Here is a 15,158-nt window from a genome sequence, read left to right on the forward strand (position 1 = left end):
GACTGAGATTACACCTAGAGGAGCAAACAGAGGGGGATCTGTGTGTATTTGAAAACTCTGGCTGTAACGTATGCATGTTCTAGCTATGCATAATCTTCGTAACAGTGAGGTTTCAAAAAGAACAGGGAGCTGAAAATCCTTAATTTAATAAATTATTCAGGAGGTTTCCTCTCTGCAAACAATAGCAAACATTCTATAATGTGCTTCCGCTGCAGTATGTACAGACAGAGGTACACCCACTGCGTTCATTAATAGGAGGTTTAACAGCTGTAGTCATTCTTCTCTCTTTCACATTTAGGATCTTGGAAGCTTCATGGAAAAGGCCTAGGAATGTTTCTTACACTTTCAAGAGTTTTGTTCAATATTGTTTTAGTAATTACTGGAAGGAAGGAACCTACCATCACTCTTGCTGGGAAACTGTTTCATGTCCTGATATTTCCTGTTCTTTAGAAATCATGATTTCCCTTTCTAGTGATTTCTTCTTGCTGTTTAAGAGCTCTTGTTACTCAGGTACACAGCTAACACCTGTACCCTGTTGTATCTGACATCAGCATTGTCTTCAAGGAAGCTTAAATCTCATTAGCTTGTTTTCCAACCTCAGATGTGCTTAATTTGCATCCACACCATGCAGCTGTCCAGCACTGAGCTTGTCCAGTCAGTGAGACATCCTACTCCTAACCGTGTTGTACCTACTGCAGCACGTGTTGTACTCTATTTAACCCAACCAATCAATACTGACAAGACTGAGAAGCAGGAAAGAAATGTCAGGTAATTGATTCTGAGGACCTTCTAACTATTGCTACATAAAAAGCATCCTTTTCTCCCATCCTTGACATGTTAGGTTAGTTTTCATCTTGTTCAAAGGCTTCACGCATCAAGCTATGACCTTGCAAGACCAGGCCTGGAGGGGAGTTTGGTACCACACTGAGAATGACAGGGAAGGGAGATCCTGAAGGTGAATTTGGCATTGAAAAATGCTGAGTTTGCATATCCCTATTCTTTTTGTAGAAACAAGTACTGTTGGCATCACAACTCTTTAAAAGGAGGCATTCGTAGAATACATAACCCTTGGGTTTTCACTAGTTTAAAATGGCAGCAGAGACTGGGAAGAGGCAAATCTGCTTTGCGATTCTCCAGTATTTGAGGCAGAAAGCTCATGGAATATTTTATTTATCTGGTAAAATGGTGCACAAGGATTTTTTGTGACTTTCATTTTTCCTCTGTAGAATAAACATCTTCAGTAAAGAAGTCCAGGTCCAAAGAGGATTGGGAAAAGTTAAGAAACACAGCTGGGCTGCATTTTATAATAAAACAGCACAAAATCCAATCGCAAAGAGTAGGTGGAAGATGATACCTGCAAGAGAAACACAGAATAAATGTGAATACTTGCCTGTGAGCTGCCTTTCATGTTCTCTTCCCACCCCTGTCAGTCCAACTGCATGCTCTTAATGTGGCTCTGTCACCATATCAAGTTTTAACAAATAGGCTTTGAAAGACCTTTTTCAAACCGTCTCCAAACAGAAATGCTTTCACAAGTCTCTGTTGAGCCAGTGAAACATGCTTGTTCCTTTTTGGTAAGAGGGTGTGAAAATAAGAGAAAGTAATATTCAGTATTGGAAGTTATTGGTATGATTTTATTGTCCGGAGTGAGGGATGTGCCAAAAAGAGGAAAGCAAAGTGTATGACGTTGAGAAATAAAATTTTATTTTGAAACATTTCCCTTTCCATCAAATTTACTAGATTTTTCAGCTCTTTCTTTGAGCTATGGGTTTTATGTTGACAGAGTCACTCAAAATCCATATTTGGGACTGATATTTTCATTGTCATACTTTGCTATTTACCTGAGAGTGTGTAAAATCTGGATAAACCTTTGCCTGTATAAAATAAGAGAGAAACATAACATTGGGATGGCATGTTTAAAATAGGGCAAAGTGTACCAGCGTGCTTCGTAAAAGCAGAACGGATAACATTGGCCACATTTTGAAATTCTGGCTATTTCCTCCTCTTGGCTTTACTATCTGAAGTTATAAAAGGATTCTCAGTTCTTTTATCTTCTAAAATTGATAGGATTTTACTCATGCTACATACTAAATTGTAATAATGCTGCTCTGTGTGTATTTGTCATTTTAAATTGGCTTTCAGGTTGGTGTGGATATAGTTGATAAACTAGTGTAAAGGGCTTTAGTGAAAACATGATTTAGGCAAACCTTGTTCCAAGGACCTATTTGAAAAGATGTGCTGGATCTGCAGAATTAAATCAGCTCAGGGAGGAATTCCTGGTGCGTCCAGGAGGCAGCAGTTAGAGGAAACAGGCACTGTTTTATAATGGAGAAACCTGATGGCAGTTCAGTTTGTGTATCAGGAGGGACAGGCACGAAGGGTTACCCTACCAGAGTTAGGCGTAAAGAAAAGCTTTCCTGCTGCTCCTAAGCCTGACCTCTCTCCCGCTCATGTGCAATCTATCAGAGCTTGCTGGGCTGTTGCTGAGGTCAAATGCAGGTGACCAGACTTTACATTGCTAACCTGGTGTCTAAGTGGTTTGGCCGTTTATCACTAATGCCAAATGGGTGCCTTTACTCACTTTGTAAATGAGGAGAGTTTCACTGAGCTCTTCTGCCAGAGCCTGGAGCCTTGAGAGGACCAACTTCTGTTCAAGACTCCTGCTGCCACAGGGAAAAGGGCTCTGGCAGAGGGCTTCGGCTCCCTCTGCTTGCTCCTACGCTGCAAGCCATGGCTGGCTCCCAACTTCAATGCTTCCCAAAGGCAGAAACACCCCAGAAATCCAGTCACTTACTGCGTACAGCGATCTCTGCCACTAAAACACCTCCAGTTTGTTCCATGCGCTGTTTTCGTTTGTCACATGTCTCAAGAGATCAGAGAGAAAGCCATGTATACCAACAAAATTTAAAACAATAAAAAAATCCAAACCCAGTTCTCATGTTTCCTACCAAGGAAATGAAATCTGTATCAATATTGCTGCATGTTTTCTAGACATTTTTTATCCTGTAATTATTGCGGTGTTTTGGTGCAGGAGAGATTTAAGGAGAGTCTTTATGGTGCGTTTTCTGAGGATTTTGGTGTGGCACAGTGTAAGTGCTCTTTCCAGTTGTGAGATGGCAGGAGCCCAGATGGGTGTCCGCTTGCTCATCGCAGGTCCTCCTGGGCTGCCCTTTCCACCCTGCCTTAACTCCTGTTAAGAAGGAAGGGGGGAGCTGAGCTCCATCTATTTAACCCATGACCTCTGTGAAAGCTTCTGTTGTTGTTTATTGCTAATTATAATTGTTGCCCATTGAGTAGAAACAGGAAGCACCAAATCCCTTCCATATAGATCAGCTCATGTCCAGCACTAATGATGCCTGTCACAGCTGACAAGATCTGTATTGGAAGCAGTGCTCTACAGATTAAAGGCCCTTGTCCATCCCCTGACCTTTGCAGATCCCCAGCTGTGGGCATTGTTTTTTTTTAACAAACTCAGTGTGTGGTAATTCTGGTTATTAGTTGCTTGTAAGCATAGACCCCCAGCTTGGTTCAGCCTTAATTGCAGCAGACCACCAACTGCATTTTTGGGTTGGAAGTGGACTGGAGGGATGTTAGCCTGATTGAGCAATTATCCTATGCTGGAGAGTGAGGGGGGAATTCCACCCTGTGCCTGAAAGGATGATGTAGATATTTGGCAGTACTGTCAGAAAGGCAGATATGGAATACTGGTTTTGTGTTTTCTTTTAACTCTTGTCTGTGACTGGATAAAAAGTTGAAGAAACCTTTAAAAACAAACAATAAAATCTAAGCCCAGAGTTTTTTCTTTTGTCTTTGAAACTTAGAATTTCTAACAATGAATTTTTGTCAAACCTGCAAGTTTTGCACAAATCAGTGTCCCCTGCTTAGCACTGAGACTGGGTAATAAACTGCTGTCTTAATTTGGCTCCTGGACTGAGAAAGGGTTTAGAAAGAAAAGTTGGTTTCACCAGGAGTGACGCTTTCTCTTCTCCTGCAAGAAATATTCCTTGCTGAAATGACATTATGTCAGCTAAGGAGTATTTTGGGCTTTCATTTCAGGTTAAATAAAATTCAACTTCATTTTATAGCAATGACACATTCATTGCCTGAGAGAAAGAATAGCGAAGCTCTGACTTCCTGAAGGAGGGAGAGAGAAGTCTTTAAAGAAAGACACTTTAGGACCCCTCACCCTTGCATCAGTTGGTGCAAGCAGTGGGTACCTGCCCATGCTAAATAGCATACATGGATAGCACCCTCACCTCATTCCCACCTAAGGTCACAGGAACCTACTCTTTGACCTCAGTTCCTGCTCCAGTGACAATTTATGTATTTCATGCCAAACAGGATAGCTGCAAGACCGGTAACTTACTGCGGCACTACAGGGTAGCAGAAAGGACTTTCCCTGGGAAGGGGGACTGGCAGGTTTTGTTTGACTATCGATGAACTTTGAGCCAGGTTCTCCTGCTGCCCCCAGTGTGCCCTCACTCTTCTATTTGGTAAAATGGAAAAAGCTATACTTTCTCCCTTTTTTCAGGCTTGTGTTTCACTGTAGCTGTTTGTCAGACAGGACTGTAGTCTGGGATATCGACAAGAACTGAGTTTTTCAATGGCTACCTTATTTCTCAATACGTTTAAACATGTTGCCCAATGTTGCATACAGTGCCTGTGGCATGACAGGTCGGGGTGCACGGCTGGCCACTCCGGTTCATGCATTGTGGTGGCTCCATCTACTGAAAGCCCTGGCACTGGCTCTGCACTGAACACACCCTCAGGAAGGTCTCAACATCCTCTGTCTAAATTTAGAACTGTGTGTTTCTTTGGGAGGAAGGCCTTACCACCGGGCAGGAGAACTTCTCGCTGTCACAGACGTGCGTCTCGCAGTGCAGCCAGACCTTGGACAGCTTGGGGATGTTACGGAAGCGGAATGCATTGAACTGGAATGTTGCCCGGCTCGTTTTCCCGTTCTCATGCACAATGATGGAGTTGTCTGTGCCACACCTGTGTTGTGTACGGAGAAGCAGTGTCAGAGCCTCCATGGCTTCAGTGAAGCATCTCCTGAAGTTGCAGTCTGATGAATGCATTTGCCCTGCTGTGGGCCAGCTTCTATTTTGCCTCCTCATCTCCCAGTCCCCAGCTTTCTGCCATCCTCGGGGCTGGGCTGGGCAGAGGTGCTCCCCTGGGTCCCACCAGCACCTACCCCTTGGTGATCAGAGGCCAGTGGATCTGATAGAAATACTCTGAGGAGGGAGTTGCCCAGCAGTTATTGAGAACAACTTTGAACCTGAGGAGATACAAACCCCAGATTAGCAAGGAAAGTACCGATTTCCAATTTATTAAATGCTCCTTCCCTTGCCTACCTGTCACTTAAGCCCTTAGCTTCCACTCCAGCAAATATGTCGGAACCAATTTCTGATGTTTCAATGACGAAAGGGGCTTCTTTTATACTTGAAAACTTCGCATTCTTTGAAAGACAAAGAGAAAGGCATCATATGTAACATGCGAAGCAAAGGCACGGGGCAACTTCAGACAGCTCTGGAGGGATGGATTCCAGAAGTCTGGGTTCTTATTACCTGCAAGCTCCAGACTGTACACCCAGTAGTGGGACTATTGCAAGCCCAAGGTGGTGCTTAAAAATATTTTTGTTAATGTTTGGCTTATAATGATAATAAGTGTCAGAATTTGATGCTATTTGGGTTGTGGTATGTGTTATATCACAGCATGGGTGGGAAGTGAGCTTGCTGCTGCTCCTGGTACACCAGCGATAGTGGGGGAAGCTGGTGGGAGTGAGAGACTAGAGATGACTGTATGGAATAGGAATGGGGTTGGGAGATGGCCATGTATCGGGCAAAAGGAATGAAGACAAGCAGAAATCGTATGCAAAGGTTCAGCACTCTGTGATTTATACCTGTGGTGGCCAGCACGGTGAGAGCTGAGGGGGCACGAGTGGGCAGAAAGAACTCTGACAACTATAGTCATTCATCCACTAAAAAGCCAGCCTGCTCAAAGTAGTGCAGTGTGCAGTGCTCAGGTGAAAAAGTTTGGTTACAAATACACTGAAGTACCTACCTTAAATCCCAGTGCTTTTTCTTGCATAAGATCATAATGAAACTACCACCAGAACTCTATAAAGAGTAACATGTTTAGTCATAGCATTGGTTTACTTAGTTAAATCCACACAGCAGGATTCAGGTATACGTAGTTCTGGAGCTGTTGGACTATCTTTCCCTGCTGTGCTTGCTCAGTTCCCTGGTACTGATTTTCTTATGTACCTTTCCTCGCCTACACGCGAGGTGGCTGTGAGGTACAACAGTATTCCCACTGCAACTTCTGATAGATTGGATGCACTGAAGTTAAGGCTCAAGGCAGTGTTTAGATTAGTGATCCATGGCTGTTAAGTGCCCTGAGAAATTCTCATTTAACCAAAGATTTCTCCCAAAGGAAAGAATTTGCAGAAACATTGTCACAAAACTCTTATCAGTCCTTGTGCTAAAATGAGTTGAACCTAGTACAGTGCTTCTTTTTCCAAACTCTATTACTCTGCACTGTTGTAGAATGCTATCTTGCTTTTCTTCACAACAGGTCTCAGTGTTGAAGGTCTGATTTCCATTCAGGCTCCAGCCTCTCATGCTGCATCACAGTCCTTTGCTGTTAATAGTGTGTCACGGCCTAAAGAGTGAGACTGAAGTGTTTCAACTGGGTTACACTGCAGCTTGGGAGCTGCTTCTGGATGAGGAAATGGGCACATAAAGCACCTGGAAGTATAGCCCACTGGAGGTAGAGGGCTGTGTCAGGCAGCAGCAGAGGTGAATAGCAAGGCAAGATAGATCTTTTATCTCCATTTTGCCAGGAAAAAAAAAAAATTCTTTGAAATTAACCATTTCTCCCTGGTGAAAATGTGAACAAAATAACAAAGGAGTGGTCTATTAGCTTTCTGAGCTTGTTCTGTACTTGTGCTCAGTGGGAAAATGTGTTAGTACAGTTCAACCACTCCCTCCTTGACTCCTGGGATCCCCGTGGCCATTAGAACAAAACAATAATTTGGCAAAAAATTAAAGTACCAGAGATCCGTTGCTCACTGTCCATCATTTGTTTTTGCAGCCATTCTGTCAGGAGTTGACCGGAACAGCGTGGTACCTCCTGGGACCTTGCCAGTATGTACTACTAGTGTGTCGTATATCAGACAAAAAGCCCACATGGGCTTTCATGGGGCACCCAAAGCCTGAAAAAATGTTCAGTGATCAATTGGTGTCCAAAATGCAGGGTATGGGGGGAGAGATTTTCATCAGTCTACCTTGTGGTAAATACTCCCTCTACCTGGCCAATAGATTTAACACAGTTATTAGTTGCTCTTTTTCTAGCTGTACTAAAATAGAGAGGCTGTTCTGGTGCTTTTCATTGTGCTTTGGTGGTAAAAAGACTCCAGGATTGGAAGCTGGCTGCTTCAGCAGCACAGCAGAGCTGTGGGGAGGAGAGGGATGTTTCAAAGGATCGGCCTGATATCCAGGGACAATATTTTGTTGGAAACAGAATTCCAGCATGAGCTAAAGATCTCTAGGGAACACGAAATATCTGTCAGGTGAGAGGACCAGGAAACAAACTGCAAGAGAAATGCATGGAGCTTTGCTGTACCTACAGAGACTATGCAATAGCCGCGGAACCTGCAGATGCATGCTGCTCTTTGAGTGGGACTACAAACAAATTTTGCTTTTTCTTATAAATCCTGTCAGCATGTTAGAAATGTACCTTTTAGCAGAAAAATCTGTCTGATTTGGAGGAATTAAAAGAACAGTTGCCATGTGTCTGCTCTGTTCAGTTTAAGTATATCCTTGTTAATCAGCAGAAACAAGAACCCCTGCATATCCCACTGTAATTATCTGTTCCAGGCTAGTAATGTGCTCCACGACACATAAAAGTCAGGAGCAGCAGCCCTTTTTTTCCAGCTCTTAGGCTGAAGCGTGTGGAAGGTGAAGGTGAAAAGCTGAGTGTCAAAGAGCACTTACAGAGTAGAAGTTGAGGGACAACTGACTTTCAAATGAGCCGGAGCTCCCATTCTTCACATGGACAGTGGCGACCCTGGGGACATAACAAAGTTTCTGTATGAGTGAGACGTGGTGCTGAAGATGGGGTGAGGTGCACTCCCAGAAGAGGACGTACCTTTGGTCAAAGGCAGCCTGGTTCACCAGATAGTTGGCATTGTATGTGCAGCTGAATGAGTAATTCACAGGCTGGCTCTTCACAATTACTGAGGAGTCATTGGAGACGATGGAGTTGTAGAAGTGATAAACGGGGTTCTTGAACTGTGGATGGTGAGACAGAGAAATGTGGGCAGTACTGAGTCTTTGAGGCATCAGGAACAACTTTGTACTTCAAAACATGAAGACTCTATCTGGTGACAGAACACCATCCCCAAGAAAACATGGTTTTGTGCTCTTTATGTGCTGTGCTGCCTACACATATGCCTTACTATAAATGTTCTGTGTAATACAGGTGCAAATGGGTGACTAACACACAGAATAATATCACTAAGCCTGCGAGTATTTTGCCTGTAGATGCAAAGCACAACTATTTGATTCTTCATTCTCTCTGATATCGGAGTTTGCTGCCTCCTTCAATCAGTACTTAAAACCTACTCCAAGCTGAAGCAAACAGGACTCTCTCAAGTGAGTCCATCTGATTTCTCAGTCCAGCTTAGAAACGTTGACCTTGATAGTCTTACCTCTGACTGTGTCCCACAGTATGATTTGTTTTTAGGTGACAGGTCTGGGATTGTGAACTGGTAATATCCTGAGTCGTGGATCCCATTGTAGCAAATGCCTCCAAGTGCCAGCTGATTAACCTCCCATCCATAAGGACACTCCGGAATTTTGGTAATGATAGTTTTAGGATAGCAGTATACCAGAATTACATCTGAAAGGAAAATAATACACCTAGATTGATACTCAGGGGTGTTTTTCTTCCAAAGAGGTGGGTCTGCACACCTACTTTCCATTGGGATTAAACTTCTGTGACGAGCGGTGTGTGCAGGAAGATCCTCTAATGTAAGCAGCTTTTCCTACACAAAGCTGACCTTTGGTTGTTAAATTCTGTCCTCTTTGGAAGAGTTTGGCCTTTGCCTTCTAATCAATGCAGAACTTCATGTAAATTTTGTATGTTTCTGGAATAGCTGATTGAGGAGCAGAGACATTGCTCAGAAACCTGAAGTGAAAAATGGCTGCACTGAAATCTGTCAGATTAGCTTATGCTGCAGAGCTGGCTTCTGTAATGCCACCGACTCTGTAAAATTAATATTGGTGAAGTTGTTTGTTAAGCTTCGGTAGATCTGCACCTTTTTGTAGCAGTGTTAGATCTAGGCCACAATAGATACTCTGCCATTTCTCTCCTTGCACTGGCATTGCAGGACCAGCACAAACTGAATTTTTACAATTCTCAAGTTAAAAGCTAAGATCTAAAAATGAACCAAAAAGCCTAGCCCTGTTAATGGCAATAATAAATGAACTGAAAAGCCTAGCCCTGTTAATAGCAATAGTAAATGAACTGAAATCCTAGCTCTGTTAACAACAATGGTTAACAGCAGTGCAATATGTTTCCAAACAAGGTGATTGTTAATATAACCATGAATATTGAACCATAACTTACGGACTGATTGATTCATGATAGCAGAATTGGACATTTTTCAAAGAGAATCAGGCAGTGTGAATTTGAATGTCTAATGGGAATTTAAAGAGCAAATATTGACTAACCATTAGTGACCTGAAAATTGAGAAAGATTTCCAACTACTACAATCAGAAAAAAGGCACCCTGTCTGGAATTATTCAGTTATTTCTTTTGAAGCCCTTGATACTCTCATTTTTATGAGAAAAGCTTCATTTTGCAGCCTTTCCATGTCAGGGAAAGTCTACTAGGGACCATAACAACTCACTCCTTTTTGGTCAACAAACCTTCAGCACACGCAGGTTGGCTCTGCTTGTGTTGATGGTCTGATTTGTAACTCTGGCAACTTTCCAGCTATGAAAATTCCTGCAGTTCAGAAAAACTGTGCAAATGAAGGTACTGAAATAGATGGCTAGAGGGCCAAATACTTGAGATATACCATGTAATTAGTGACAGTAGTCTGACACCAGTCACACACATACAAAGCAAACACTCTATATTGAGGTGTATTCCAACACATTTCTAAAGCACATTTCTTAATTGTAGTGAATTCTACATTACAGGTCTATCTGGCACCGGATAATTTGAATTTTTAGGCAGAAATCAGTCTGCAATTAGAGCCTTACCTTCAATGATTTTTGTTTTTTCTTGTTTAATATAGCAGTGTGGTTCCGGAGTTCAGCCCAGCACATCCATTCAGCACTAGGCATCTGATTGCAGTCAGCGGGACTAATGCCCAGCTTGGGCCACAAAGGTCTGCTGCATCTAGCCTGTGCTACTGCAGATAATTTCTAATTGTTGTTTTCTTTGCCATTTTATGCCTGAATTCTGCTTGTGCTTACCTTTATCGCACTATGATTATTGCACAGAGTTAAGCATATGCCTAATTCTCTGTGGGGCTAGGATTTTAGGGGTACGTGTTTTACTGCACTAGCTGAAAGCAGATCAATAAAAGAAATGTAAGGATTAGCTCTCCAGAATCCACAGTTTAACTTTCTGAAGAAAAAGCCTTCTACTTTTAAATAGAAAAAAAACTCTTTGGCAGCTTAATTACAGGAGAAGATCATAGGAGACTTAAGTTATTTTACCTGCTTTGTTTGGATTGCAAGGCCCCGCAAGAGCTTGAGCCAAGATGACCAGCAGATAAATAGTAAGAGTCACCATTTCTTGCAATGACCTGAGGACACAGGGAATAAAAGCTGAAATTGTCTTTAAAATTGGAAATAAAAACGATGCATTGACTGCAGACCTGAAACTGTAGCTACTGTTAAACATGTTCTTCTTGCAGAGAGAAACAAATAACACTACTGATATTTTGTCACCCAACTTAATTGCATCTACAGGATAAATATTTCCAAGACCATTATTATCGCTGGGTGACTATTGTGACAATTTTACTTCATGTAGCTCAGTTTTGGTAGCTTATATATTTTCTCCTTTACTGCTAAACGTTGAATTTTTAGGAAAACATACATAGCAGTAATTTACATTTCCACTTCGGGCCTCAAACCGGCAAGATGTTTCCCACAGGCAGAAGAATGTCCAGCCTGTGGGATTGGGACTGGAGTTCTCATATTCTCCCTTTGTAGACACTCTTCAGTGTCTGCCTTAATATACACATCACTAAGCAGACTGTCAGAAGTAACAAATATGATTTAAGTAAAGAAAAAAAATCTTCCTGATTAAGTATTTCCAACAAAAACAATGAGTTTTTAACATTTTCACTCGGCATCTATTTAAAAATATATATTTATAAAAGGCTCATACAGTATATTTCAGTGACAATTCCTTCTAATTATAATCCTATGCATTTTTCAAGAAATTAAGTATTATACCTACGAGATAGGAAGGGGCTAAGTATTTCAGATTTTCATTCCGTCTTATTCCAATAGCTGCGCTGTCAGCTTCCCAGGATGTCCTCTTTCAAATGAACCCAGCTGGCGTTATCTTCGCTTTATATAAGCAATCTTGTAAAAGGAGCCCATCTCTGGTTAAATCTCAACCCGCCAGCATTGTCCAGTGTGGGAGGAAAAAAAAGAGTTATAGAAAAGCAGTTCTCTTCCCCTAGATGGGACTGTATTGCTGCTATTTGATTTTTTAAAAGTCTTTCTATGGTGACTTTTTAACAGATCTTGAAAATAATTGAACAGAAACCTGCTGAAGGTATATATATAATTGGCACAAAATTTTTGTTTTACAAATTAACTACTAAAATGTAGAATTTCTGCAGAGGTGAAGCCACAGCTGCCTTCTAGAATTCAGTGAAAATTTATAGGAATTAGATTCCTGTCTTGAACAGCTTATTGACAACGTCAACTTTTGTACCATACAAATGGACAAAATTAATTTCAACAGATTGTATATCACCTTTGGGGTTGGTTTTTTTACTTATTTTTTCTAAAAATTCACAGGCATGTAATCTGAGTTTAGGTAGAATCTTCATTAAGCCTAAGTATTATACTACACAATTATAGTACCTAATACTACGTGCTTATAAGACTATGTAATATACATTAAATATTACACTATAGGATATGTAAAATTGACCATTGCACAGAAAACTGAAACAAATTTGGTCTTCATATGACCATCAATCATGTGTTTGCTGTATGACAGTCTTGGTCAGCTGGTAAGATCTTCTGGTAACCTATGATGTCCTGTTTGTGTTGGCTTTTATTGATAGGTCCAGAAAAAGGACTTGGGTATGCTACTGCTATTTTACATGCCTGCATAAAAAATGTGGGTTGTAAGCAGTCTTGCCATGTAAACTGGCACGGCCTCAACTTTGGGCACGTGTGTATCCACCCAGATCCAGGTGCTGTTGAGCTACTTACACTCTGGTGTATGTCTTGACTCACAAAACACAGAGGATCTCACTGACCTTGCCTGTGGGACTCAGTCCTGTGGGGCTCCTCAGAGATGATTTCGGTGTCTCCTTCTGCGGAGAGCCTCATTCTGCCCCAGCAATGGCAGGAGTTTGGTGTGGATCTGCCTTCTCTCAAGCAACTTCTGGCATATAGGTGTTTTGCAGTAGTGAAACTGTACTGATTGTCATTAGTCTGGAGTTTTTGAGGGAGGAGGGAGTGGGATGGAGGAGCACAGTGGCTCTGACCTTATCTGAAATGCTAGACAATGTTTTCAGCTCTCCTGTGGGTGAGATTTATGGGAGCACCTTCAGGAGAGCATTCGCTACAAGGAGTGTCTCAAACCAGATGGCATTAGCAAAGCATGGCCATCACTACACCATGCATTGTAAGGGATGCTAGCTCTCACCCAGTGATGATGTGCAAGAGAATCTACAATGACAGGAAAATGTTTATAAGTAATTAGGGTGACTTCTGCTTCCTGCAAAGTGATCCAAAGCCCTAAAGATTGAAGAGCCTATACATTTCTGTGTTTAATTTCAAATAAGAAGCCTGAACCTAGACCTGAAGCTTCGTAAGGATTTCAATACAGAGCACATAATAGGCTGCTCTCACTATTCTTGTGAGCCAAGTTCTGCAAGCCATCACATTCTGATTTAAATGAGATTACTTAAAGATATACACATGGATAAAATCCTTCAGCCAGGGTTTGTTGTTATTTTAATTGAATTAAAGAATAATCCACTGAACAAGAACCAAAGCTCATAAATTATTTTGTATAACCTAGCTAGGGATTATCCTCATCAGAAATCCTAAAATAAGGGAGATTTGATTCCAAATGTCTGTTTTATAGCCTTACCCCAAGTCCAGCAGGCATTGAGGCCTAAATTTGATTTCCTAAACCCAATTCTAAATATATGTTGTGTAAACATTCACTTATTTTTGTCTTTCTGTGTGTGTGAGTGTGTATTTGGTCTGGAACCAGAAACCAGGGTTTCTGGTGAGACATTATGACCCACCCTATTATGGAGCATATATAGCACAGAAACAAGGGGAGGCTTGCAGGAGAAAGCTTGTGACTGTGGGCATGAGGGGGTCCTCATGACCTTGTACAAATGGACTCTTCAAACTCAAGTCATCAGATTCAGCCCTGCGGTTGGACTTGGTCTCTCAGGTCTGCCCACATAGGACTGATTTGGAGCATACGCTATTTGGCTAACCTTGATTAGGCATAGCGTAAATGCTTTGCTAAAAATTATGTAGGTGATCAGCCTCGCCATAACATTAGCAAAGCATTTGAAACACAAATTAGCTTTGTTCTGATGATTTTTAGCAAAACCAGTAATTAAATTATCGTTGCTGTAATGCTACAGGTTTCAATGAAATTACTCCAAGATGGATCCAGTCCCATAATTTGTGAAAGAAAATAAATCTCTCACTATCTTCTCACAGAAAAGTAATCTCCATGTACATAATACCCCTTTTGAGTGAAAGATAGAAAACAGAATTAAATCCATGAAAAAAAATTGGCAGAAGTGCCAGCTGGTGTATAGTAGTTTGCATTTCCATAAGAAACAAGCACAAAATGTACCTAAGCCAACCAGCATTTGATACCTGCTCTGATCAAAGGTGAAGGCTTGGGGAAGGGTTAGGTTTCTCTCAGTAATTGCACACACAGAAAAAGAAAAGTCATTAAATTGCAAAGCAGACCATTGAGGATTGTTGCATTTCCCTGACTCTTTCCAAATCCATTGAATAATCTCAGCAATCTAAGCATCTGTAAAGATCTCGACAAAGAGCAAAAGAAGGCCGTATTGTGAATTTCACCTACAAGGGCAGCTTGTCTCTCCAGCTTTGTTCCTCGCATTGTGATGGAAAGCTGTGCAACTATCTACTGTCTGGTTCTTACATGAAGAAAACGAGGTTCTGCTGTTTGAATCTGCAAGGGATATTATGACAATTTTCATTGTTTTGGATAAAACAATAAACCTGAAGAGCCCCTTACCTATATGGGGTAATGAGGATCAATGGAGACAGCTAGCTGATTCCAGGGGAGTGAGATCTGGTGACACCCACCTGGAGGCTGCAATGTATTGATGATGGTGTTTCCAACCACGCACCAAAACCTGGCATACTCAGAGATGAGGAGTGCATTTATCCCACAGGTGTGGAGACATCTGTGCTGGGTCTGGAAGCACAGTAACTGTATTTATATTCGGTCTGATCTGAGTTAATGGGTCCTGCTGGAAATGCAGCACTGTGTTGGTACAGTGAAACTTGTCCTGGATCCTAAGTCTACAGTGAGCTGTGCTGTGTAGACTCCTTGCCTCGAGACATAAATACCTTATGGATTTCAGCATTGTTTTGACTTTTATAGAATAAATATCTTAGTTACTCACAGCACGTGGTTGGTCACACTTCAGCACATGATTGAGTCACCATCCCTGGACATATTTAAAAGATGTGTAGATGTGGCACTTAGGGACATGGTTTAGTGGTGGACTTGGCAGTGTTAGGGTTATGGTTGGACTTGTTCTTAAAGGTCTTTTCCAACCTAAATGATTCTATGATTCTGTGATTCTATTCTATGATGTTTCAGCGTTGTGAGCAGATGATAGAACCATGCAGGTGCATAACAGAGCACG

The 15,158-nt window shown here is 41.7% G+C and overlaps 1 protein-coding gene across 1 annotated transcript; it reads right to left on the reverse strand.

Moving 5' to 3' along the window:
• Positions 1–1,151: 1,151 nt before the first annotated feature.
• Positions 1,152–11,542, reverse strand: TECTB (tectorin beta). Its single transcript, XM_009705269.1, has 11 exons — positions 11,489–11,542; positions 10,738–10,826; positions 8,714–8,904; positions 8,152–8,294; positions 7,998–8,070; positions 5,355–5,458; positions 5,195–5,278; positions 4,833–4,995; positions 2,795–2,864; positions 1,842–1,874; positions 1,152–1,354 (listed from the first exon to the last, which is right to left on the reverse strand). The coding sequence occupies exons 2-11, from the start codon at positions 10,811–10,813 to the stop codon at positions 1,302–1,304; spliced, it is 990 nt and encodes a 329-aa protein (XP_009703571.1). The 5' UTR covers positions 10,814–10,826; positions 11,489–11,542; the 3' UTR covers positions 1,152–1,301.
• Positions 11,543–15,158: the final 3,616 nt, after the last annotated feature.

The sequence above is a fragment of the Cariama cristata genome, unplaced genomic scaffold, assembly GCF_000690535.1.
Source record: "Cariama cristata isolate BGI_N322 unplaced genomic scaffold, ASM69053v1 scaffold21488, whole genome shotgun sequence".
NCBI classification, from domain to species: Eukaryota; Metazoa; Chordata; class Aves; order Cariamiformes; family Cariamidae; genus Cariama; species Cariama cristata.

What these genes read in the sequence shown, in the direction of transcription:
- TECTB (XM_009705269.1), bottom strand. Translation starts at nt 10,813, where the DNA reads ATGGTGACTCTTACTATTTATCTGCTGGTCATCTTGGCTCAAGCTCTT. An exon ending in TTGCAATCCAAACAAAGCAG is followed by an intron (nt 8,905 to 10,737) that starts GTAAAATAACTT and finishes TTTTCCTTTCAG; the next exon opens with ATGTAATTCTGGTATACTGC. An exon ending in AGAAGTTCTCCTGCCCGGTG is followed by an intron (nt 2,865 to 4,832) that starts GTAAGGCCTTCC and finishes TGATCTCTTGAG; the next exon opens with ACATGTGACAAACGAAAACA.